Source organism: Mytilus californianus, unplaced genomic scaffold (assembly GCF_021869535.1).
Source record: "Mytilus californianus isolate M0D057914Y unplaced genomic scaffold, xbMytCali1.0.p SCAF_26, whole genome shotgun sequence".
Lineage (NCBI taxonomy): Eukaryota > Metazoa > Mollusca > Bivalvia > Mytilida > Mytilidae > Mytilus > Mytilus californianus.
Window position 1 is genome coordinate 861,994 of NW_026262675.1, and position 26,605 is coordinate 888,598.

Consider the following 26,605-nt stretch of genomic DNA (forward strand, 5'->3'; position numbering starts at 1 on the left):
AGATAAGGAACCTGATCAGTAGTTGTCATGTTTATAGCTTCATGTGTCTGTCACCAATTAGGAACCTGATCAGTAGTTGTCTATGTTTATAGCTTGATGTGTCTGTCACAAATTAGGAACTTGATCAGTAGTTGTCTATGTTTATAGCTTGATGTGTCTGTCACAAATTAGGAACTTGATCAGTAGGTGTCTATGTTTATAGCTTAATGTGTCTGTCACAGATCAGGAACTTGATCAGTAGGTGTCTAACTCTATGTTCATAGCTTAATGTGTCTGTCACCAATTAGGAACCTGATCAGTAGGTGTCTATGTTTATAGCTTAATGTGTCTGTCACCAATTAGGAACCTGATCAGTAGGTGTCTATGTTTATAGCTTAATATGTCTGTCACAGATCAGGAACCTGATCTGTAGGTGTCTTACTCTATGTTTATAGCTTAATGTGTCTGTCACCAATTAGGAACCTGATCAGTAGGTGTCTATGTTTATAGCTTAATGTGTCTGTCACAGATCAGGAACCTGATCAGTAGGTGTCTTACTCTATGTTTATAGCTTAATGTGTCTGTCACCAATTAGGAACCTGATCAGTAGGTGTCTATGTTTATAGCTTAATGTGTCTGTCACAGATCAGGAACCTGATCAGTAGGTGTCTAACTCCATGTTTATAGCTTAATGTGTCTGTCACCAATTAGGAACCTGATCAGTAGGTGTCTATGTTTATAGCTTAATGTGTCTGTCACCAATTAGGAACCTGATCAGTAGGTGTCTATGTTTATAGCTTAATGTGTCTGTCACAAATCAGGAACCTGATCAGTAGTTGTCTATGTTTATAGCTTAATGTGTCTGTCACAAATTAGGAACCTGATCAGTAGGTGTCTAACTCTATGTTTATAGCTTGATGTGTCTGTCACCAATTAGGAACCTGATCAGTAGGTGTCTATGTTTATAGCTTAATGTGTCTGTCACAAATTAGGAACCTGATCAGTAGTTGTCTATGTTTATAGCTTAATGTGTCTGTCACAGATTAGGAACCTGATCAGTAGGTGTCTAACTCTATGTTTATAGCTTGATGTGTCTGTCACAGATTAGGAACCTGATCAGTAGGTGTCTATGTTTATAGCTTAATGTGTCTGTCACAAATTAGGAACCTGATCAGTAGGTGTCTATGTTTATAGCTTAATGTGTCTGTCACAAATTAGGAACCTGATCAGTAGTTGTCTATGTTTATAGCTTAATGTGTCTGTCACAAATTAGGAACCTGATCAGTAGGTGTCTATGTTTATAGCTTAATGTGTCTGTCACAGATTAGGAACCTGATCAGTAGTTATCTATGTTTATAGCTTAATGTGTCTGTCACAAATTAGGAATCTGATCAGTAGGTGTCTAACTCTATGTTTATAGCTTGATATGTCTGTCACAAATTAGGAACCTGATCAGTAGTTGTCTATGTTTATAGCTTAATGTGTCTTTCACAGATTAGGAACCTGATCAGTAGTTGTCTATGTTTATAGCTTAATGTGTCTGTCACAGATTAGGAACCTGATCAGTAGGTGTCTATGTTTATAGCTTAATGTGTCTGTCACAGATTAGGAACCTTATCAGTAGGTGTCTATGTTTATAGCTTAATGTGTCTGTCACAAATTAGGAACCTGATCAGTAGGTGTCTAACTCTATGTTTATAGCTTGATGTGTCTGTCACAGATTAGGAACCTGATCAGTAGTTGTCTATGTTTATAGCTTGATGTGTCTGTCACAGATTAGGAACCTGATCAGTAGTTGTCTATGTTTATAGCTTGTTGTGTCTGTCACAGATAAGGAACCTGATCAGTAGTTGTCATGTTTATAGCTTCATGTGTCTGTCACCAATTAGGAACCTGATCAGTAGTTGTCTATGTTTATAGCTTGATGTGTCTGTCACAAATTAGGAACTTGATCAGTAGTTGTCTATGTTTATAGCTTGATGTGTCTGTCACAAATTAGGAACTTGATCAGTAGGTGTCTATGTTTATAGCTTGATGTGTCTGTCACAGATTAGGAACCTGATCAGTAGTTGTCTATGTTTATAGCTTGATGTGTCTGTCACCAATTAGGAACCTGATCAGTAGGTGTCTATGTTTATAGCTAAATGTGTCTGTCACAAATCAGGAACCTGATCAGTAGTTGTCTATGTTTATAGCTTAATGTGTCTGTCACAAATTAGGAACCTGCTCAGTAGGTATCTATGTTTATAGCTCAATGTGTCTGTCACAAATTAGGAACCTGATCAGTAGTTATCTATGTTTATAGCTCAATGTGTATGTCACAAATTAGGAACCTGATCAGTAGGTGTCTATGTTTATAGCTTAATGTGTCTGTCACAGATCAGGAACGTGATCAGTAGGTGTCTAACTCTATGTTTATAGCTTAATGTGTCTGTCACCAATTAGGAACCTGATCAGTAGGTGTCTATGTTTATAGCTTAATGTGTCTGTCACAGATCAGGAACCTGATCAGTAGGTGTCTAACTCTATGTTTATAGCTTAATGTGTCTGTCACCAATTAGGAACCTGATCAGTAGGTGTCTATGTTTATAGCTTAATGTGTCTGTCACAGATCAGGAACCTGATCAGTAGGTGTCTTACTCTATGTTTATAGCTTAATGTGTCTGTCACCAATTAGGAACCTGATCAGTAGGTGTCTATGTTTATAGCTTAATGTGTCTGTCACCAATTAGGAACCTGATCAGTAGGTGTCTATGTTTATAGGTTAATGTGTCTGTCACAAATCAGGAACCTGATCAGTAGTTGTCTATGTTTATAGCTTAATGTGTCTGTCACAAATTAGGAACCTGATCAGTAGGTGTCTAACTCTATGTTTATAGCTTGATGTGTCTGTCACAGATTAGGAACCTGATCAGTAGTTGTCTATGTTTATAGCTTGATGTGTCTGTCACAGATTAGGAACCTGATCAGTAGTTGTCTATGTTTATAGCTTGATGTGTCTGTCACAGATTAGGAACCTGATCAGTAGTTGTCTATGTTTATAGCTTGTTGTGTCTGTCACAGATAAGGAACCTGATCAGTAGTTGTCATGTTTATAGCTTCATGTGTCTGTCACCAATTAGGAACCTGATCAGTAGTTGTCTATGTTTATAGCTTGATGTGTCTGTCACAAATTAGGAACTTGATCAGTAGTTGTCTATGTTTATAGCTTGATGTGTCTGTCACAAATTAGGAACTTGATCAGTAGGTGTCTATGTTTATAGCTTAATGTGTCTGTCACAGATCAGGAACTTGATCAGTAGGTGTCTAACTCTATGTTCATAGCTTAATGTGTCTGTCACCAATTAGGAACCTGATCAGTAGGTGTCTATGTTTATAGCTTAATGTGTCTGTCACCAATTAGGAACCTGATCAGTAGGTGTCTATGTTTATAGCTTAATATGTCTGTCACAGATCAGGAACCTGATCTGTAGGTGTCTTACTCTATGTTTATAGCTTAATGTGTCTGTCACCAATTAGGAACCTGATCAGTAGGTGTCTATGTTTATAGCTTAATGTGTCTGTCACAGATCAGGAACCTGATCAGTAGGTGTCTTACTCTATGTTTATAGCTTAATGTGTCTGTCACCAATTAGGAACCTGATCAGTAGGTGTCTATGTTTATAGCTTAATGTGTCTGTCACAGATCAGGAACCTGATCAGTAGGTGTCTAACTCCATGTTTATAGCTTAATGTGTCTGTCACCAATTAGGAACCTGATCAGTAGGTGTCTATGTTTATAGCTTAATGTGTCTGTCACCAATTAGGAACCTGATCAGTAGGTGTCTATGTTTATAGCTTAATGTGTCTGTCACAAATCAGGAACCTGATCAGTAGTTGTCTATGTTTATAGCTTAATGTGTCTGTCACAAATTAGGAACCTGATCAGTAGGTGTCTAACTCTATGTTTATAGCTTGATGTGTCTGTCACCAATTAGGAACCTGATCAGTAGGTGTCTATGTTTATAGCTTAATGTGTCTGTCACAAATTAGGAACCTGATCAGTAGTTGTCTATGTTTATAGCTTAATGTGTCTGTCACAGATTAGGAACCTGATCAGTAGGTGTCTAACTCTATGTTTATAGCTTGATGTGTCTGTCACAGATTAGGAACCTGATCAGTAGGTGTCTATGTTTATAGCTTAATGTGTCTGTCACAAATTAGGAACCTGATCAGTAGGTGTCTATGTTTATAGCTTAATGTGTCTGTCACAAATTAGGAACCTGATCAGTAGTTGTCTATGTTTATAGCTTAATGTGTCTGTCACAAATTAGGAACCTGATCAGTAGGTGTCTATGTTTATAGCTTAATGTGTCTGTCACAGATTAGGAACCTGATCAGTAGTTATCTATGTTTATAGCTTAATGTGTCTGTCACAAATTAGGAATCTGATCAGTAGGTGTCTAACTCTATGTTTATAGCTTGATATGTCTGTCACAAATTAGGAACCTGATCAGTAGTTGTCTATGTTTATAGCTTAATGTGTCTTTCACAGATTAGGAACCTGATCAGTAGTTGTCTATGTTTATAGCTTAATGTGTCTGTCACAGATTAGGAACCTGATCAGTAGGTGTCTATGTTTATAGCTTAATGTGTCTGTCACAGATTAGGAACCTTATCAGTAGGTGTCTATGTTTATAGCTTAATGTGTCTGTCACAAATTAGGAACCTGATCAGTAGGTGTCTAACTCTATGTTTATAGCTTGATGTGTCTGTCACAGATTAGGAACCTGATCAGTAGTTGTCTATGTTTATAGCTTGATGTGTCTGTCACAGATTAGGAACCTGATCAGTAGTTGTCTATGTTTATAGCTTGTTGTGTCTGTCACAGATAAGGAACCTGATCAGTAGTTGTCATGTTTATAGCTTCATGTGTCTGTCACCAATTAGGAACCTGATCAGTAGTTGTCTATGTTTATAGCTTGATGTGTCTGTCACAAATTAGGAACTTGATCAGTAGTTGTCTATGTTTATAGCTTGATGTGTCTGTCACAAATTAGGAACTTGATCAGTAGGTGTCTATGTTTATAGCTTGATGTGTCTGTCACAGATTAGGAACCTGATCAGTAGTTGTCTATGTTTATAGCTTGATGTGTCTGTCACAGATTAGGAACCTGATCAGTAGTTGTCTATGTTTATAGCTCAATGTTTCTGTCACAGATTAGGAACCTGATCAGTAATTGTCTATGTTTATAGCTTGATGTGTCTGTCACAGATTAGGAACCTGATCAGTAGTTGTCTATGTTTATAGCTTAATATGTCTGTCACCAATTAGGAACCTGATCAGTAGGTGTCTAACTCTATGTTTATAGCGTAATGTGTCTGTCACAAATTAGGAACCTGATCAGTAGTGTTCTATGTTTATAGCTCAATGTGTCTGTCACAGATTAGGAACCTGATCAGTAGTTGTCTAACTCTATGTTTATAGCTTGATGTGTCTGTCACAGATTAGGAACCTGATCAGTAGTTGTCTATGTTTATAGCTCAATGTGTCTGTCACAGATTAGGAACCTGATCAGTAGGTGTCTAACTCTATGTTTATAGCTTAATGTGTCTGTCACAAATTAGGAACCTGATCAGTAGGTGTCTATGTTTATAGCTTAATGTGTCTGTCACAAATTAGGAACCTGATCAGTAGGTGTCTAACTCTATGTTTATAGCTTAATGTGTCTGTCACAGATTAGGAACCTGATCAGTAGTTGTCTATGTTTATAGCTTAATGTGTCTGTCACAAATTAGGAATCTGATCAGTAGGTGTCTAACTCTATGTTTATAGCTTGATGTGTCTGTCACAAATTAGGAACCTGATCAGTAGTTGTCTATGTTTATAGCTTAATGTGTCTTTCACAGATTAGGAACCTGATCAGTAGTTGTCTATGTTTATAGCTTAATGTGTCTGTCACAGATTAGGAACCTGATCAGTAGGTGTCTATGTTTATAGCTTAATGTGTCTGTCACAGATTAGGAACCTTATCAGTAGGTGTCTATGTTTATAGCTTAATGTGTCTGTCACAAATTAGGAACCTGATCAGTAGTTGTCTATGTTTATAGCTTAGTCTTTCTTGTCTGACATTGAAGGAATTGAATTTTGATGGCATATCACTGGTATAACCTTATGACGTAAAGCTGGGCACAAAGTATGTCCACTTGCTTATTGTAAAAGACTTTATGTTGAGATCAAGTTATCAGATCTGTTGTTGTATTGTGTTGTTGGGTTGTTGTATCATTGAGATATGCACCACATCTGTTTATACTCGTATCCTATTTATTGATGAATATGGATATCTGGATTCTTGTTTTTTTCCAGAAAAGTTTAACTATCAACTACTGTGTATAACTGTTTTATTTTATTTGAAAGGTTTACCATCTGAAGTTCCTTCTGAACACATTCCAGTAAAGAAATCAAAGTTTCGGAAGTCTCAAGAACAGAAATCAAAACTTTCAAGAGATGCAACATTTGATCCTGAAGAAGAAATGGATAGTATGTCACAGAAGATAAAAACAGATATCTTATTCAGAGTTGATGCTTTTTTTTTCATGCACAGTCAAACATGCTATAAAAGTCATCTCTATTAAGTGCAATCCGTGTCTAGGCCACCCACTTCTTGTCCCACTGTAGTAATACATATTCATTTTGAACCTCAATTCAAAGGTCAGCTATCTGATAAGGTCAGTTTTCTCTGGTCCCGAGGGTGACCTACATGTACAGGTTTGACAGTACTACAAAATTACACAAAAACATCAACAACAACATAGAACAGAGGAAAAGCACAGATTTCTTATTCAGAGTTGATGCTTAATCAATACATATACTATAAAATTACACAAAATCATCATCAGCATCGAATACTAGAGAAAGCATGCACCAAACAATCAACAAAAATTGAATTAGATAAAAAAAACATTGAATTTTAGAATTTCTCATTCTTTTCTCACATTTGAATGTTTCTATATAATCCAGAGAACGATCTTCATGTTTAAGCACAAATCATGAAGATAAACAGCATTTGCACAAAACACATTTTTCCTTCCTTCTTATGTTTATTCACCTTTTTTCAGAACATGACACACATATGGCAGCGGTTTTGACCAAAATAATTGTAAGTTAAGTTTGAAAAAAAACTTTAAAAGCAGTCATTTATTGAAGATGATAAAATAGATAGGTGTAAATATCATGGTATACTGATATATTGTGTGGAGACTGAGCAAATATTATTTTTATGAAATCTTAATATAATTCTTAATGATTCTTAATAACCAGTCTTTATATTCTGAAGTACCCAACTAATGATATTGCAATATCTGGATGAAGCTTTTATTAATCATTATTTTTTTTTTTTAAATTAAAATTTTTAACAAACACAAGTTCAGAGAATAAGGTAAAAAGTAGTTGTTATGTAGTGACCCAGTTCTATTTTTTCTTATCTGATTTAAAGCAAACAAATATAATTCTGTTGTTTTTTTGTTTGTTTATAGGAGAGGGATACTAGAAATGATGGTGTGTCTTTACCCAATCCATGTGCTGAAGGATTTCCTAAAGTGCAGCATCTTGAACAGCAAAATCTGCCAGTAAGTAGGTTTTTAAGAAACCAAGCACATTATGAAAATTAATTTTAGTTCGATTTTTTCAAATCCATTCATATGTTAACTTATAAAAAGCAGTCATGAAATTATATTTTGGACTTTTAGATATCATATATTATCATAGGGATGATGATTTGAAGACCATCTATAAAAATACATCACTGGAATATGAGCCAGCAATGGTGCCACATAGTTCCTCTAAACCTTACCAGTATTGGAAATCAAATTTATATCTTAACACCTTTTACATTGTTTTGAAAGGGTGTAGAGGAATCATCCAGTCTGTCTGTCTCTCTATGTATATAAAAATAAGAAGATGTTATGATTGAAAATGAGACAACTATCCACCAGAGACGAAATGAAGAAGATGTAAGCAACTATAGGGAAATGATATATTTGACTTACTTCAATATGCAATATGTGGTAATAACTTAGCACAACTCCTAAAAAGCTAGACGATACTGATGAAACTTTACACTGATGTAGAACACCTCAAGAAATATAATCTTTTCAATTATCGTTTACAGTGCTTGGAGATCAAGTTGAGAACTAAATTTCATAAAAACAGGAGAATTTAACATCTTTTTAACTTTAAGTTCATTTATTAGAAAGCATTATATTATATAAATGATATGATATGATATATACAATCCCCTTTATCATGTTTATACATGGTTCTGCAGCATTTGCCATATATTATGCTTGAGAAACTTTTGGCTAACCTTTTAGTTCATTTGGGTCTACCAAAACATGTTTGTAGTCAGTATAGAACAATCTTTAAGAGAAGAGTATTTATATAGTTTATGAATTATTAGAATGTTTATACACTTGAAGAATCAACCCACAGCCAAAACAGGGAAAAAGAAGAAAAGTTTATTTGCACAACAGTTCAATGCCAGTGGTGCTAAAGATTTTGGATCAATGGTAGAACAAGAAACTAGTAGAATTAAAGAGGGAGAGGAACCAGATCAAATGGAAATTTCTGAAGGAGGTCAGTTTATTGAAATGATAAAAGATAAAACCAATTGAACAAAAAGGAGACTGAGAACCATAAAAAAAACGGTATTGATATTTGCTGCATTTCTATTTTCCATAACCTTTCTCTTTCAATTGAATATGTGTTTTTATCAACTGTATAGTTAGGTTGGATGATAGGCAGCTTAACTGCTGTTTAAAAAGGTGAATGGTTTCATAATATCAAAAATAAGTAGGGTAGCATCATCTACTTGAAAAACAATTCATTGGAATTATTATTAAATATAAAACCTTTGAATTTACAAATGTGCACACATTTGCAAAGGTGAAAAAGATTTCTTCTTTTAGATTTAGGATCAATGAATATATGAAATTTCAATGAAAAAATTAAATTTTATCAACAATAATAGGATCACTATTGAATTATAAGTTTCTTATAAGTACCAGTAACAAGAAGATAAGATAACACATCAAATGAACCAAATGTATTGTTATTGTGTCAGTAAATTTGGAGGATAATTCTAAATTTTAGTTAAGGGAGAATTTATGTTTCTTGAAATCAACAACATGCAAAATACATAAGAGGAACATAAAGTGTAGTTTTGAAATTTATATTCAGAAGTTATTGTTTTGAAAAAATTAATGTAATGCACGCTTAGATATTGTTTTGTATGTCAATGTTATGTTTTTATAAATCAAATACATTAATTAAAAGTAAAGCATCCCAGCTCATCACATGTATCGTTCCATGATGTGTTAATATAGAAAAATAGGTATTTACTTGTATATATTGAATTCAAGTAATGTGAATTTTATAGAATTAAGATAGACATGTTTGTGTTAAGTTATTGGAGGTATGTTGTATACATGAAAAACATGTATTTTTTGCTAGAAAATATAATTTAACAGTAACTGGTAACTGAGGATAAGTGGTCCATAACAAATATAACATTTATTGGTATCTTTATAGCTATGGCAAAATCTTTAGGGATACAAAGTACATCATCATTATTTTTATGTTTATAGGTGTAGCAGGACCTTGTGCTATAGAAGGAACAGGCCTAAGTGCTACTTTTGGTAGGGATGAAGCCATAAAAATCCACCAAGAGAATGTACAAAAGTTACACTCTATGCCTGAATCTGAGATTTTCGAAGAACAGCAAAAACTCTTAGAAGTTTTAGGTTTGTATAGACAAACAAAGGAGTAGGTTCGATAAGGTCCTAAAATGGCCCCTATTTTTGGTTAAAATTTAAAATTAGGATTAATTGACCAATACAAAAATGAATCATAGCTTATACAATGACAATATCCAAAAATATAATTTGTTTTGAAAATCTACGTACTTGCGCTCTGTTCATGACGTCACAAATAGCACTCAATTTGATTTTCGACGAAAATTCAATGAAAATGGATAAATTTCCAGTGATTTCTTGGATAGGAAACATATGTTTCCTAGGCATCGATTTGGTTGAAATCAGTATGATTTTGTCAAATTCTGCAAAAATCTCTTGTTTTTTACTTATTTGGAATGTAAAAATCAATGCTTCAGAATAAAACTTTGACAAAAATACTTCTACTGTGGATTCATTTATTTTCGTGGGTATCAATTTTCGTGGATAGAGAAAAGAAGACGTTTCGTGGTAAACGTAAATTCGTGGATTGCTGACTGAAAAAAAAGATAAATTCAGATACGTAATTCATGAATTTCTGGTTGATTTAGGATGTCATATAACTTCCTTGGTTTGATCAATAATAAAACAAAAAAGAAGGAATTCATTGAAAAAGTTTAAATTGTCAAAATCCTCGCTTGATCATTCTAGGTTAAAGTGTTCATTGAAAACTTCGATTAAAATCGTGGACAGAGACAACTAATTATATGTTTGTTTTACAATTTATAAATTTTTGTCGGTAATTTTATCAGGCATTCAAATCTCTATGATTGATATATGATTGAAAGCTTATTTCCCTAATCAAATAAACAGTCATATAAGTAAAAGGTGTGAAAATAAATGTTCATGTCATAAACAATATTACCTACGGGCAATATCCCCATACTTAATCCTATTGATTTTTAATCACCAGTAATCCAAACTATGACACGGTAATTAACAACTTACAGTTATTTTCCATGAACAGTTTTAATCAATTTTAAAAAGTAGTTTATCACTAATATTCGATTTTTTTTTATTATTGATTTAATCAAAATACTTTTATCTTCTTTCAATAGAAACATGTGTTGTGTTGCAAAGTTTATCGCTAATCAACACTATACGAGAACTGCTTAACATAACCGGAAATAAACATCTGACTCCAAACACATTTTTCGGGATTATTCTTCGATGAATTCTTAAATTCGTGGTTTGCTGTGACCCACGAAATACCACGAATAAAAATGAATCCACAGTATTTAACTTCCTCACATGTCTTTTCATCAACTTCAAACATTTTTTATCCTGAAACATTGAACTTAATAATCGGGGCCAAATATGACATCTGGCATATGGTATTTTGAACCCCATGGAAAATTGACCCCCCACCCCCCCCCCCCCCCCCCCCCCCCCTGTTTTTGTCTCACCTTGACAGAGTCAAAAAGCGAGACATAGGTATGCTGTTTCCGGCGGCGTCAACAATGTATTAGTTTGTGATTAGGTCTAGTTTATGGTGAACCACCAGTGGTAGGTCAATGATATTTGGTATGCAGTTGTATAAGCATTGGAACATCTCATTACCATGGAGATTATTTGGCCCCGCCCCCTCAGTCATGGTTTATTGACTTTGAAACTTTGCTTAGTTTACATGTATTAGTTTGTGATTAGGTCAGTTTCTCCGGAACCACTAGTGGTAGGTCAATGATATTTGGTATGCAGTTGTATAAGCATTGGCATATCTCATTTCCATGGAGATTATTTGGCCACACCCCCTCTGTCATGGTCTATTGACTTTGACATTTTTGCTTAGTTTTCATGTATTAGTTTGTGATTAGGTCAGTTTCTGGTGAACCACTAGTGGTAGGTCAATGATATTTTGTATACAGTTGTATAAGCATTGGATTATCTCAATTCCATGGAGATTATTTGGCCACGCCCCCTCTGTCATGGTCTATTGACTTTTAAATTTTTGCTTAGTTTTCATGTATTAGTTTGTGATTAGATCAGTTTAAGGGGAACTGTTAGTGGTAGGTCAATGATAATTGGTATGCAGTTGTATGATCATTAGCAGATTTCATTTCCATGGAGTATATTTGGTCCTTACCCCTCAGTCACGGTCTATTGACTTTGAAACTTTTGCTTAGTTTACATGTATTAGTTTGTGATTAGGTCAGTTTAAGATGAACCATTAATCTTAAGTCATTGATATTTGGTATGCAAAAGTATTGGTATTTGCAAGTTTTGTTTCCACTGAGATTATATAACCCTACCTCCTCATTATGGTTTATTGACTTTAAAACTTTTGCATAGTTTACAAGTTAATGTTTGTGTTTAGGTTTGTTTAAAGAGAACGACACATGAAAAGTCAATGGTATTTGGTATGCAGTTGTATTAGCATTGGCACATCTGATTTCCATGGATATTGTTTAGCCCTGTACCTTCAGTCATGGTTCATTGACTTTAAATATTTGCATAACTTACATGTTAAAGTATTGCTATTTTAATTTCAACATATGCATTATCAAAATAACAAATAGGCGAGACATATCTCTGTGTTAACAGTTTGTTTTCATTTTAGATAATTATTAGAACATTATACATTATTTTAAAGCTTATTATAGATTGAAAATCAGACATTATCCAATGTACAATATGTTGGCTATGATTTATTTTTTTAAATTGGAGGTCTATAGTAGGGGGTTCAACATACCATGGCAGTGGGGTCAAAATACCATGGCTAAATAAAATTTTCAAAACATCTTTTCCAGCATGTTAAAAGCATACATACTACTTATTGGACTATTATAACTATGTAAAGGAGTTAGAATAGCTAGAATTTTTTAAATTAGAGGTCTATAGTAGGGGGTTCAATATACCATGGGGTCAAAATACAATGGCTAAGTAAATTTTCAAAACATCTTTTCCAGCATGTTAAATACATACATACTACTTATTGCACTACTATCACTATGTAAAGAAGTTAGAATAGCTAGAATTTTCGAAATAAGTGGTCTATAGTAGGGGGTTCAATATACCATGGCAAGGGGGTCAAAATACCATGGCTAAGTAAAATTTTCAAAACATCTTTTCCAGCATGTTAGATACATACAAACTACTTAATGGAGTATTATTACTGTGTAAAGGAGTAAGAAAAGTATAATTTTTGAAATTAGAGGTCTATAGTAGGGGGTTCAATATACCATTGCAGGGGGGTCAAAATACCATGGCTAAGTAAAATTTTCAAAACATCTTTTCCAGCATGTTAAATACATACAAACTACTTAATGGAGTATTATTACTGTGTAAAGGAGTAAGAAAAGTATAATTTTTGAAATTGGAGGTCTATAGTAGGGGGTTCAATATACCATAGCAGGGGGGTCAAAATACCATGGCTAAGTAAAATTTTCAAAACATCTTTTCCAGCATGTTAAATACATACAAACTACTAAGTGGAGTATTATTACTATGTAAAGGAGTTAGAATAGTTAGAATTTTTGAAATTAGAGGTCTATAGTAGGGGGTTCAATATACCTTGCTTGGTAGGGGGGTCAAAATACCATGGCTAAGTAAAATTTTCAAAACATATTTTCTAACATGTTAAATACATACATACTACTCATTGGACTATTATAACTATGTAAAGGAGTTAGAATAGCTTGAATTTTTGAAATTAGAGGTCTATAGTAGGGGGTTCAATATACCATGGCAAGGGGGTCAAAATACCATGGCTAAATAAAATTTTCAAAGCATCTTCTCCACTAAGTAGTTTGTATGTATTTAACATGCTGGAAAAGATGTTTTGAAAATTTTATTTAGCCATGGTATTTTGACCCCACTGCCATGGTATGTTGAACCCCCTACTATAGACCTCCAATTTAAAAAAATAAATCATAGCCAACATATTGTACATTAGATAATCTGCAATACTATTTATCTAAAACAGGGGGTTCAAATTTCCATGGTGGTGTTCAAAATACCATATGGGAAAAATGACCCCGGGGTCAATTTTCCATATGGTATTTCGACCCAGGGTTCAGGGGGTTCAAAATACCATATGATATGGTTACCAAACCTACTCCTTTATATAAAATTCAGTCAAATGATTGATTCCTATTTCGAAAATATAATGAAATTTAAATTTGTTTACGTAAGGGATGAAATAATAATTAATGTTTGACACTTTTCTGCTAATAGCAAAGACTTGTGTTGAACTCATTCATAAATGTCTTGTTTGGTTTTATGGTGTGATTGGGATGCTGTCTTATTGACATACTAGAAAGGAGAGGGTATGATACTGTCATTTTTTTGCCCTTCGAATTCAAAAATCAAAGTATTATTAATCAATCAAATAATATTCAGATTTCACAAGACAGTAGTCCCTTCAGATATTAGTTATGATAAATTGATTTTTTTCTTTAGTTTAGTTTCGCCTTTGGTCTTCAAACTTCTTCCATGATTATGACATTAAAAATGACATTTCTCCATTGAAGTGACTAGACTATATCATCCTACTCAATGATAAATAAATTAGCATGAATTCAAAAGTTTTGAAGAATTTTGTTATTTTTGCAAAGGGCCAAATAATGGCTTTACCATGCCCTCTCCTTTCATATTATTCATATACCTAAATAAATATAATGGTTAATCCAATCCGGACATTACAGTTTAATTAGACTTTCTAATGTGTACTAATATATCACAGTCATGTATATTATTTCCGAGTTATATTCAAGAAATACCCCTTTTCTCCTCCTTTGACTCATGCTGATGCACTAGGTGTCCCCATGAGAATACTTGTTTTTAGAAACAAGGAAATATGGCTGTAAGATAAACTAAGAAATAGAAATGTTTCTATACAAATTTTGATGAAATGTTCTCTTTTCCTTCAAAATTTTAATGACACTTGAATCTTGAACAATCCTTACAGTGATTTTATCAACCAGGACCTGATCTTATGAAATTGGCTTATTTAAAAAAGCCTCTTTTTCAATATCAAACTTTATTATATTTTAATAAGTCTCCCTTTTTCCCAACCAGAAAAAAATCCCAATCACATCATTATACATTTACACTTACACTACCTCTTGGTGTTGTACATGTTTGCTTAAGTGTAGAATAATCGTTTTAAAATAACTTCTTGGTTGAAATATTCTGGCTTTGTGTTGAAGCATCTCATGCAGAACCAAACTGTTTTGCCATAAGATTATTCTTACTTGTAGCAATGTGAAAAAATACCAACCAACTCATATATCCTTAATCTTTGCTCCATTAGATCCAAAGCTGGTGGCATTCCTTAGAAAGAAGAAAACTGCTGGTACTGAGCAAAGCAAGAACACATGTCTGACAGAAACCAATTCCTCCAGTGGAAGTAAAAATAGGAGTAATAAGTCGCAAGCAAAACTAGGTATTAAAATCATTACATAGTATACAAAAATTTAGAATGATACACAGTTAAAAATTTTGAATTATTTTTCCCTCTTTGAACTGTTTAGTTTTAAATGTCAACTATAGTTTGCTACGTTGTAAACAAGTATTTAATTGAATAAGGGTTAACTAATCAACTGCATCAACAGAATGTTTTGTGATGTCACAAATTTACCATAGTACTACTATATTGTATCAAACCGTAGTAGGAATTCAGTTAAAAGATATTCAGTGACAGCTTATGAAACTTCATTTGTCTAAATGGATAAATGACAGTTTGTGTTCACCTGTGGTATCTACCTGAATGTTAATAGTGAAACACAGAGATTACAAATGATTTAAATCCTTAACCATGTCATGTCTTCTTACACAGAACAAAGGGATTTACCTGTCAAACCAAAGAAAGAATGGCCCCACATGGAGAAGTTAGAATATGATAAACTAGAATGGTTGAAAGACTTACCACCTCCAAGTACAGACAGTAAAGAGGTAAAGTATGATGAATTGGAATTATTGAAAGAGTAACAAAAATACAAGTGATAAAGAGGTAAAATTTAAAAAGGTTGAAAGGCATCTCCAATGTATAGATAGTGACAGGAAAAAATACCTGTACAATGAAAGATCTACCTTTTTCTAGTACTAAAAACCAAGAGTAAAATAGGATTTATTGAAATGGAAAAAATATTTTTATAAATACTGAAGCAAAGAAGTACAATATGATGATCTGAGATGCATATACAGTTTTCCTTTTCTGAATACTGAAAACAAAGAGGTACAATATGATAATCTGAAATGAATAAACAGTTTTCCTTTTCTGAATACTGAAAACAAAGAAGTACAATATGATGATCTGAAATGGATAAACAGTTTTTTTTCTGAATACTGAAAACAAAGAAGTACAATATGGTGATCTGAAATGGATAAACAGTTTTCCTTTTCTGAATGCTGAAAACAAAGAGGTACAATATGATCATCTGAAACGGTTTGACTTTCTCCTAGTTGTATTAGAAAGTAAACTTTTAAATGTGATATACATTTTGTACTGGAATAGATAAAAGGAGATCTGTCCTATGTACTTGTAGTAAAGCAGTACTGTCAAACGTCAGAAATTGTTCAATTGGGTTGATGAAGTAGTTTATATATGCATTGAAAAATATTAATAAAGCTTACCCCTGCACTAAATAATATTTGAATAGAAAAGTAATTTTAAGTGTGTACTATTAAAGATACTTATAAAAGATTTTGTGATTAAAAAATATCCATTAAAGTATAATAGAAAATACAATGTGTTTTATTTATAGACTGGGCAACATGCAAGATTTGATTTCCATGGCAACCTAATGTCTGCTGATGCTGATGTTCCAGTAAACATAGGACTTCATCATCATGGTGACGAACCTGAGGTTAATAAATATAAAACTTTTTACATATCATAAAAGATGCTTTGGTAAACTGAAAATTAATTGCATCAAATTTTTAGTTATTTTAAAATATTATTTTCATATTCAGATATTGTTATGCAATATAGAATTTCATGGAAAAGGAGAGAAATAAAATGATGTACAATACTGCCATTTGTACCACTACATCATCTACATACAAAATTAATTGAATAAAAATGAAAGCACTATTGTTTAACTGTTCTATAGTAAAAGATCTGTTAAAGTTATTCACAAGGTTGTTGTATACAGCATTCTTTTGAAAAAAAAATCATACAAATATTTCCCTTGTAAACTCATGTTCTAATTATAAAGATGGAATTACAGATGGTAAATACTTAGTAAAAAAACTAGTGATACAATCGTGTAAAATTTGATTTCAAAATATTTGAGTTTTATAAATTTTATTGCCAAATGTCTATGCAAATAAGATTTATGGAAATCATTGAAATGCACACATATTATTGCCAATTAATGTTTTTGATAAGTATCATTTTTCAAATATTTTCATAGAATAAATATTGCATTTTGTATCATATAAATAGTCTGACACAACTTGATGATGAATTCTCAAACACCTTGAATTAAATCATATTTTACAAAATCCATATATTTTCAGAGGCCTGGTTACACATTAGAAGAATTATTCCACTTAGCTAGGAGCACCAACAACCAGCAAAGAACATTAGCTCTTCAAACTTTATCAAATGTTATCTGCAGAGTAAGATCAGGGGAGCTTGAAGCTCTAGTGCAGTCTCCTGTTCTTCCAGCTCTTATTGATGCAGGTGTGATGTTTTTGTTAAGATGGGCTCTGGATGACACTGTTGAAATGGTGGTATCAGCTGCAGTGTCTGCCTTATGTAACCTGTTGGTGTGTGACTCTGACGAGGTCAGTTTATGAAGAATATCATTGACATTGAGGTAGAAATTTAAGTAACCAGTACTGTACAAATCGTGAAAATAACTGTTTGTTGATACTTGTACAGTTACAATATCAACTTTGTCATGCTTTAATGACTTTTTGATAATCTTTCAAAATAGTCATAGTATTAAAGTGATGCAGCAGTCATGGAGATGAAATCAATTTTGGATTTAAAAAAAAAAGTTATTATACCTAAAGAGTTTGTTTTGGAATATATATGCTTTGTTAGTTATTTCTTCTTAAAAATCAAAACTAAATCACAAAGATAAAAAATACAACATGGTATCTTGTATTTACAGAAACATCTGAATGACTACACAAATTAACAATTCTTCTTTTTCTCAGGCCTTTCTGGACAGGGTATTCTCATGGAATCAAGGTTATTGTATTCCAACACATCAACCAAAGTCTTCTGAAGATGATACAACTGAAAAAGTCAAGAATGAAGAAGAAACACCAGAAGACCCAGATGCAGATCTGCTCAAAAGAGATATCATTTTGGTAATTAAGAAAAGTCTGCAGTGGGAGGGTGGGCAGTGTGGGTATTATCTTTAGCGTTTACTAAAAGAATGAGATTTAACATGTTTTAATGACAGAAAATTTTGAATTATGTGTGCACACTTATTATTGCATGTTTGAAAAAATTAATGAGATACTTGTTCATATTACACTGAATAGTATGCGTAAAAATTAAAAATGCTAATTTTGATTTCTGTGATGTTAGTCCTTTCAAATTTTTTTGCATTAGCAGACACATTGCATTACCTTTAAAATCTGAATTTACAATAGACAGATCATTACAGAGAAATTATTTTATTTATATTGCCTACATGGTACAGAATTAATAACTTTAGAAAATTGACCTTTTTACAGTAAAATAAAGTAAAAAACAAATATCTTTGAGAAATATGATAAAAGAATTATTCAATATCAATTAAGTATTGTTTTGGTAAAACTGATACACTTTGACCTTTTAGTGTACAAACTATTCCATATATATTTTGAATAGATGTTTAATTATACCCTCGCTTTACAAAAGGATGGGTATACTGTTTTACCTCTGTCTGTCCATCTGTCCATCTGTCTGTCCCATGAATATTTTTCGTCGCATTTTTCTCAGGAACTACATCATAAGGATTTCTGAAATTTGGTTTCAGGGTTTATATAAGTCAGCTATACCGTGTGATGCGTTTTCAGAATCATCACTCAACAACTTCCTGTTTACTGTCAAGTATTTGGGCGGGGGTATCATCAGTGAGCAGTAGCTCACAGTTTCACTTGTTATTTCAGTGTCTGGTAACCAGGATGAACTTCTTGCCCCGACTGAGATATATTTTGACAAAGACAAAGCCACAAGCACCTGTTGTAATCAACATATTAAGTATACTGTGTAGATTAGCTCATCACTCACCAAAGATAGCTTATGATGTAAGTTACATCAGTTATTACATGTAACAATAAAGTATAAAATGATGGAACAAGAGTATTGTGGATCCAATGTCGGAAAATTTTTAAGCATAAACTGTTTTTAAGCTGTAAATATAAATAGAAATGACCAGGTTCAAGAAAAATTGATACACACATGAATCTACCCTCTAACAGATTGTAATGGTCCCTTAACTTTTAGTGTCTTATTTTCTATAACATAGCAAGAAGAGATGAAAACATCTCAAATAAAACCAAAACTGCTTGATTTTCACTGTAAAAGAGTAGATTCACTTTTAAGTATACATATAAATACTAAATTCAGAGGATAATTTAGTAGTGCCAGATTTACATATTGACTTCATCCTACTTCATCTACTCACATATTATCAGTTTGTTAGGTACACATGTGAAAGTTGCAAAAGCTTTTGCAGAATTAGTTTAAAAAATGTCATCTCAATCATTTCTTACTCTATACTAATTTTAGCTAGAATTGACATTTCAATTATAAAAAAAGTTTTCTCTGATGATACATAGTAGTGGGTCACAGACTGTTGAAGAACAATTTCCTATAATCAGTGATCACCATTTTATTTCAGATTTTTCAGTGTCCTGGTCTATTAGATGTAATATTACAGGAATTTCTACCTACAAGTTGGAGTTTTGATGGTATGCTCAATAGGTTTTTGAATAATATCTTCTTACTTTTCTCAACAGTTAACTTCCCTTTTTTGTATTGCATAGGCCTCAGTAAATACAATTTCATATTGGCAATAAGAAATATAAAGCTGTTTAAGTTACTGTTTAAATATTTTTGACTTTTTATATGCCTTATATGTTCATATTTTGACATTCTTTTTATGTACTTATCATATTAATTGTCTTTTTAATTTTGCCTTGCATAGAAAAGCCAATCATGCTTTGTATGATGAAAATTATTTATTTGCAGCACCAGAGAGATATAATTTTATATGCCCCTTCCACTGTTTTGTATCCTTCATGATGGTGTTGTAGAAACGGAAACAAAGTTTTTGTTGCTTTTTAGATACAGGGCAGCCAATATCGAATGTTTATGGAATTCCAGTTACTATGGCAATGAGACTTATGAGATGTTTAGCACAAGCAGGAAAAAACATGGCTTCCATATTGGTTTGTTTTTCATTTTTGTTAACTTTAGAATTTTTATATACTTAAAGCACCATGCATATTACTGCATAATTTAAAAAAAAATTTAATTAATAAGGTTTTCCACAAATTGTATAACCATGGGATAGAATGAGAATTTCCTAAAAGTCTTAAGTGATCTATAAAAATATATCTGGCAAATAAGGTTTCAAATTGTTCAAGTTTGAAAGGTTCTGAACATATCAAAATCAGAAACACATTCTTTGCCTTACGTTTTCTTTCAACAGAAAGCCAGATGCTTCATTAACTATTAAATTTTATAAAGTTTCCAGAAAAGTCCAAGTAAAAACAGCAACATATCTATGATCTTTCATGCATGATTTTGATTAGGAAGTAAGTGTTTAACAATAGAGCAAATAATTATATGACGAAGCAGGACCATCATGAAAAAAATGACTACCTTACTTTGAACAAGATCACAAAAAGAAGATTTGATTGCTTTAAATCTATTTTAATTGAGTGATTTAATAATATCATGTTTTACAGTTGACTGATAACCAGCTTCAAGCCAGACTTTTGAGATATATGGTTGAAGTAAATCCAATGTAAGTATAAATATTCTTTGTTAAAAATATACTTTTAATTGTTCTGATTTATTGAGAAACTTTTTTCACAATGCAAATCAAAAATTTGTTTCCCATAATTAGATTCATCAATGTGTAATAGATTTTTAGATAGATCTTTTCTTGATAATTATCAAAGCATGTTCAGTACTTATGCAAAATTCATTTGGGTGAGAAAAAAAAGAATCAAGCACTGTTAAGAGAATAAACTTAAGACATCATTCTGTACTATTTATTTCCCTTTGAGTCCCAAAATCTTCCTAGAGACAACACAACTACTACCAATGGATTTATGAGATTTCCTTGTAAAGCACTGTCAAAGCTTTTAGGTTCATTTTTGTCGAGCCTTCGACTTTTGTCGAAAAAGCGAGACATAGCGATCCTACATTCCGTCGGCGTCGGCGGCGTCCACAAATATTCACTCTGTGGTTAAAGTTTTTGAAATTTTAATAACTTTCTTAAAATATCCTGGATTTCTACCAAACTTGGACAGAAGCTTGTTTATGATCATAAGATTATATTCAAAAGTAAATTTTGTAAAAAAAAAAATCCATTTTTTCTGTATTTTACTTATAAATGGACTTAGTTTTTCTGCCAGTTAACATTACATTCACTCTGTGGTTAAAGTTTTTGAAATTTTAATAACTTTCTTAAACTATCCTGGATTTGTACCACACTTGGAAAGAAGCTTGTTTATGATCATAAGATAATATCCAGAAGTAAATTTTGTAAAAAAAAAATCCATTTTTTCCGTATTTTACTTATAAATGGACTTAGTTTTTCTGCCAGTTAACATTACATTCACTCTGTGGTTAAAGTTTTTGAAATTTTAATAACTTTCTTAAACTATCCTGGATTTGTACCACACTTGGAAAGAAGCTTGTTTATGATCATAAGATAGTATCCAGAAGTAAATTTTTTGTAAAAAAAAAATCCATTTTTTCCGGATTTTACTTATAAATGGACTTAGTTTTTCTGCCAGTTAACATTACATTCACTCTGTAGTTAAATTTTTTAAAATTTTAACAACTTTCTTAAACTATCCTGGATTTGTACCACACTTGGACAGAAGCTTGTTTATGAACAAAAGCTAGTATCTAGAAGGAAATTTTGATAAAATTTTGTTCCATTTTTTCCGTATTTTACTTATAAATGGACTTAGTTTTTCTTCCAGTCAACATTACATACAGTCTGCAGTTTAAGTTTTTAAAACATTTATTAGATTCATAAATTATCCTGGATTTTTACCAAACTTGGACAGAAGCTACTTACAATCAAAAGATAGTATAGAGAGGAATATTTTTATTAATTTTTTTCCTCATTTTTGTTGAGCCTGCGATTAACAGCAAAAGTAGGCGAGACACTGGGTTCCGCGGAACCCTTACGAATTTTTTTTTATGCATATTGCCGGTTTTAAAAAAACAATTTCTGTAATTCTAGGTCTCTGCAACTACCCAAATTGGAAGCTTACAACCTACAGACTGAGAGTTACAGGACATGGAAAGTCTGTCTTTTGTATGGTCTCTCAACAGAAACTTATATGTAGGTAATATGTAAGGTTTAACCATACTTTATGATAGTTAATTGTATGCATCAAATTAAAGAACAAAAAAGCTTAATAATGTAACATGTAACTTTTATAAAATTAAGTTTCAGTATCAATTTAGAATGAATTTCATATATTTAGGAAAATGAGATTGTGCTTTTCTTATTTTTTATATTTTGTAGGTATGATGGCACACATATGTGTTTTGTTCTATTGATGACACACATATATTTCCTGTCATATTGACTGCAGACATATCTCTCTGTCCTGTTAATTGAAGGCATTATGTTTTCTGTCTTATTGAAAGAAGTGATATGTTATCTTTTCTATTGAGTAGGGAGATTGTAAAAGAAACCTTGTTACAATTCTATGAGGGGTTGGTAGATGGCCTGTAACAATGCAAAATGTCTTCTCCTTATACAACATACTCTCATTTTCAAACAGCGGTCAAAATTTCCCACCCATCATCTAAGTCAAACTACATTGCAGAGCTTACCTATGGTATTAATTGGTAATTTGTTCTCACCTTGAATACAGGCAAGGACCCAACCATATTGAAAAGGGGGGTTCCAACCCCCAGAACTTGCCCACCCCTGGATCCGCCAATGGAATATACATATAATATTTGTCACTATACATTAAACAAGCAATAATCAATCAAATATCCTATTGACAATATTTTTTTCTTTCTTTATAGAGATATGTTTCCAGTTATAATAGAAAAGTTAAAGATTATAGAAGAGAATATTAGTAATGAGTCTTTGACGGATAATCAGATCAATAACTACATAGAGCTTATTGGAGCCCTGGAGGCTGTGGTTCATGTTGCTGGTTCTAATAAAAACCAACAAGCAAAGTTTAACAGAAGGTACCTCTCAACATTGTTGAAACTAGTGTATGGTGTATTATGTATTACACATTGTACAAGGGTGTTATAAAGTGTTATGAAAATGTGTAAAAACTAATAAAAGTGAAATTAAACATGTCAAAAAAAGAGCAGCAATAATAGGTATTCAACTTATACTTATACCCATGCCTTTGTTTATCTTTTCATACCTATCAAAATAATGTTGATTATTTTTATTGCTTTTAATTTTTTTATTATGCCCCACCGTAGCGGAGGGGGTATTAAGTTTTACCCTTGTCCGTCTGTACGTCCCAAAATTGGTTTTCGTTCTCTAACTTTAGTTTGCCTCAACCAAATGTTATGAAACTTATACACAATGCTTATTACCACAAAACACAGATCAAGTTTGAAATTTGGTGGCTTCACTTTTACCGTTCTAGAGTTATGTCCCTTTACAAATGGAAAAATTGCTAAATTTTTCGTTTCCGTTCTCTCACTTTAGTTTGCCTCAACCAAATATTATGAAACTTATACACAATGCTTATTACCACAAAACACAGATCAAGCTTGAATTTTGGTGGCTTCACTTTTACCATTCTAGAGTTATGCCCCTTCAAAATGGAAAAATTGCTGAATTTTTCATTTCTGATCTCTTACTTTAGTTTGCCTCAACCAAATGTTATGAAACTTATGCACAATGCTTATTACCACAAAACACAGATCAAGTTGAAATTTGGTGGCGTCACTTTTACCGTTCTAGAGTTATGCCCCTTTACAAATGGAAAAATTGCTGAATTTTTCGTTTCTGTTCTCTTACTTTAGTTTACCTGAACCAAATGTTATGAAACTTATTCACAATGCTTATTACTACAAAACTCAGATCAAGTACAAATTTGGGTAACGTCGCTTTTACCGTTCTTGAGTTATGTTCCTTTATAATGTTTTATGCAAGCGGGGGCATCATCTGTGTCCCATGGATACATTCCCCATTCCCCATTTATTTTGTACAGTTTCACAGAAGATAACATCTTAAGGTTTTTCTGGAAGTGTTTGTGAAGCAGATCTTACAGTACTTCTAATTATTTTTGCTGGGATTTTTTTAGGTGAATAACAGTGATCATATTCATTAAAAATTTTATGCATGATAAGGTAAATTAAAAAGTTCCTTAGACATTCTCATACATAAAATCTTAAATAAATCTGTTTCTCTTTTGCAGTCAGGAAGGCCAATCAATGGAAGTTGAAAGTTCTGAGATTGTTGCTATGCCAACTATCAACTGGGGTCATATTGCTGATCTCCTACATCCTATGTCAAGGTCACTTACTAAAATTTTAAACTACATCAAAGATAATTATCAATTTAAGGTAAGTATAAGTAACTTGTTTACTTGTGAAAATGTAGGATTATGTTACAGCAGATTCCATTGAGTGTGTAGCCAAAGGTAATATCTTTGGTAAGCTTGCTTGTTAGCTGAACCGTGAAGTCATTGTTAGGTTAGGTAAACTACCCTACTTTAAGAATAGACTAGTCCGACAGAAAACCAATCGATCTGTCTGTTGGACTTTGCTACTTCGAAAGGAGGGTAGTTTACCTGACCTAATAATGACTTCATGGTTCAGCTAACAAGCAAGCTAACCAAAGATATTACCTTTGGCTACACACTCAATGGAATCTGCTGTATAGGTTTTTTATAGTTTGAACTTATGAATAGATTTTCCTAAAGTTTCTACATATATTACTAAAATATGGAGATATTGTTTGATTGCCAGTGAGACAAGTATCCTCTTAATACCAGAGGATGTAGATGTAAATACTTATAGGCAACCGTATTTCCTACAATTATGATCAAAATCCGTATGTGCATCCATCTGTTTGCCTGTCCAGTATCATGTTAAAGTTTTGGTTAGTACACATGTTCGTTTTGATGTGAATTTTCAAGCATATATGCCAAATTAGGGATTTGAATCAGATTACGCAATTCACTGAACATTAAAATGTGAAAGTGTGAGCAATGCTCGGATTCTTGTTTGAAAAATATTCATGAATGAATATTGAGAACTAAATGTCATTTATCAATAATTGCTTTTGTAATACTAATACTAATAGTTTGAATTGTCTTGTTGCTTTAGAAAAACTCCTAAAAAGTATTTTTTTCTTTTTCAGAAACTGGATCTTCAGTGTGCATCTGTTTGCCTAAATTTTATCACATCTTATTATTCAAGATTGTCAAATCAGGTAAAACTTCAGTATGAATGTTACGTATGATTTATACCTTTGGTTATATTGCATGTTTTAAAATATAAATAAAAGGAGGTGTGGTGTTAATGTCAATGAAACATCACCCCAATGATAGAAATAACCAAAAGACACCTAGAGGGCAACATACAGTCGTTAACAATAGACAGGAGCCTAAACAATATGTCATTAGTCCGTCACAAATCTTTACCTTTATTGGTAGACCTACAGTAAACAAATCATTTCATCTGTCCATCTAAATCATTTCCGTCGTCGGAAGACTTATTGTAAACAAATCATTTCATCTGTCCATCTAAATCATTTCCGTCGTCGGAAGACTTATTGTAAACAAATTGTTTCATCAGTCCATCTAAATCATTTCCGTCGTCGGAAGACTTAGTGTAAACGTATCATTTCATCTGTACATCTAAATCATTTCCGTCGTCGGAAGACTTATTGTAAACAAATCATTTCATCTGTCCATCTAAATCATTTCCGTCGTCAGAAGACTTATTGTATACAAATCATGCCAGCAAATTTTGTACAGAAAAATAATATTTACAAATAAGTCAATATTGTTGGTTGACCCTTTATGGGAGTTATTGTCCTTGAAAGAAAACTTTTACCCATTTAATTTGCATTTTTTGCTGAAAACTAAAAGATTCATTTAGAAATTTTAAATGACAAAAGTTATTGCAGAATAAAATCTACATATGAGTCGAATGTCTGAAATCATCCGTAGGCACCTTATAGCAGTAAAATGCCCTTTACCAATTATCTTAAAAAATATAATAGATAGTAAGAGCTGTAACCAGCTTAAATGATCAGCGATACAAGATCTTCAAAAATGCAAAAATGATGGAATTCATTAAATGACTCCTTTTGAAGCCTTAAAGTATGATAATTTTCACTTATTTCCAGTTTTGACTATTATCATAGATAGGTAGAAACTATAAACAGTAAAACTTTGACAGGTAAGCAAAACAGGCTGTAATGATCCTCTCGTGTATAATGGGAGTATTGTATGTCCACTTTATATCCTTACTGTCCAATATTATTTGTTTTCTAATGACCCTTACCTTTTATCTATTTTCAAATCTCATACAAATAAATATTTATGTAGATAATTTTTGTGTAGTGTCTATATTTTTGTATTTGCAGTCTGGACCAAACACAGTGGACTATTTACAACAGATTGAAGCCTACTGTGATGAGGTATTATTACCATGTTGGCAGTCCATTGGTTTTCGTGTCATACTTGAAAGACTAGGGTAAGATAGAAGATTGAGTTT

The 26,605-nt window shown here is 32.5% G+C and overlaps 1 protein-coding gene across 1 annotated transcript in view; it reads left to right on the plus strand.

Moving 5' to 3' along the window:
* Positions 1 to 26,605, plus strand: part of LOC127732633 (RNA polymerase II-associated protein 1-like) — a 52,274-nt gene that overhangs the window by 13,801 nt on the left and 11,868 nt on the right. Inside the window, exons 3-21 of the mRNA XM_052241710.1 lie at positions 6,377 to 6,499; positions 7,078 to 7,118; positions 7,495 to 7,587; positions 8,437 to 8,593; positions 9,604 to 9,759; positions 14,999 to 15,130; positions 15,524 to 15,639; positions 16,452 to 16,553; positions 17,209 to 17,478; positions 17,857 to 18,012; positions 18,802 to 18,939; positions 19,536 to 19,605; positions 19,982 to 20,085; positions 20,608 to 20,666; positions 22,125 to 22,226; positions 22,928 to 23,098; positions 24,295 to 24,442; positions 25,242 to 25,313; positions 26,475 to 26,584. Of these exons, the coding sequence (XP_052097670.1) occupies positions 6,377 to 6,499; positions 7,078 to 7,118; positions 7,495 to 7,587; positions 8,437 to 8,593; positions 9,604 to 9,759; positions 14,999 to 15,130; positions 15,524 to 15,639; positions 16,452 to 16,553; positions 17,209 to 17,478; positions 17,857 to 18,012; positions 18,802 to 18,939; positions 19,536 to 19,605; positions 19,982 to 20,085; positions 20,608 to 20,666; positions 22,125 to 22,226; positions 22,928 to 23,098; positions 24,295 to 24,442; positions 25,242 to 25,313; positions 26,475 to 26,584 (2,320 nt within the window). The remainder of the gene's footprint in view (positions 1 to 6,376; positions 6,500 to 7,077; positions 7,119 to 7,494; positions 7,588 to 8,436; positions 8,594 to 9,603; positions 9,760 to 14,998; positions 15,131 to 15,523; positions 15,640 to 16,451; positions 16,554 to 17,208; positions 17,479 to 17,856; positions 18,013 to 18,801; positions 18,940 to 19,535; positions 19,606 to 19,981; positions 20,086 to 20,607; positions 20,667 to 22,124; positions 22,227 to 22,927; positions 23,099 to 24,294; positions 24,443 to 25,241; positions 25,314 to 26,474; positions 26,585 to 26,605) is intronic.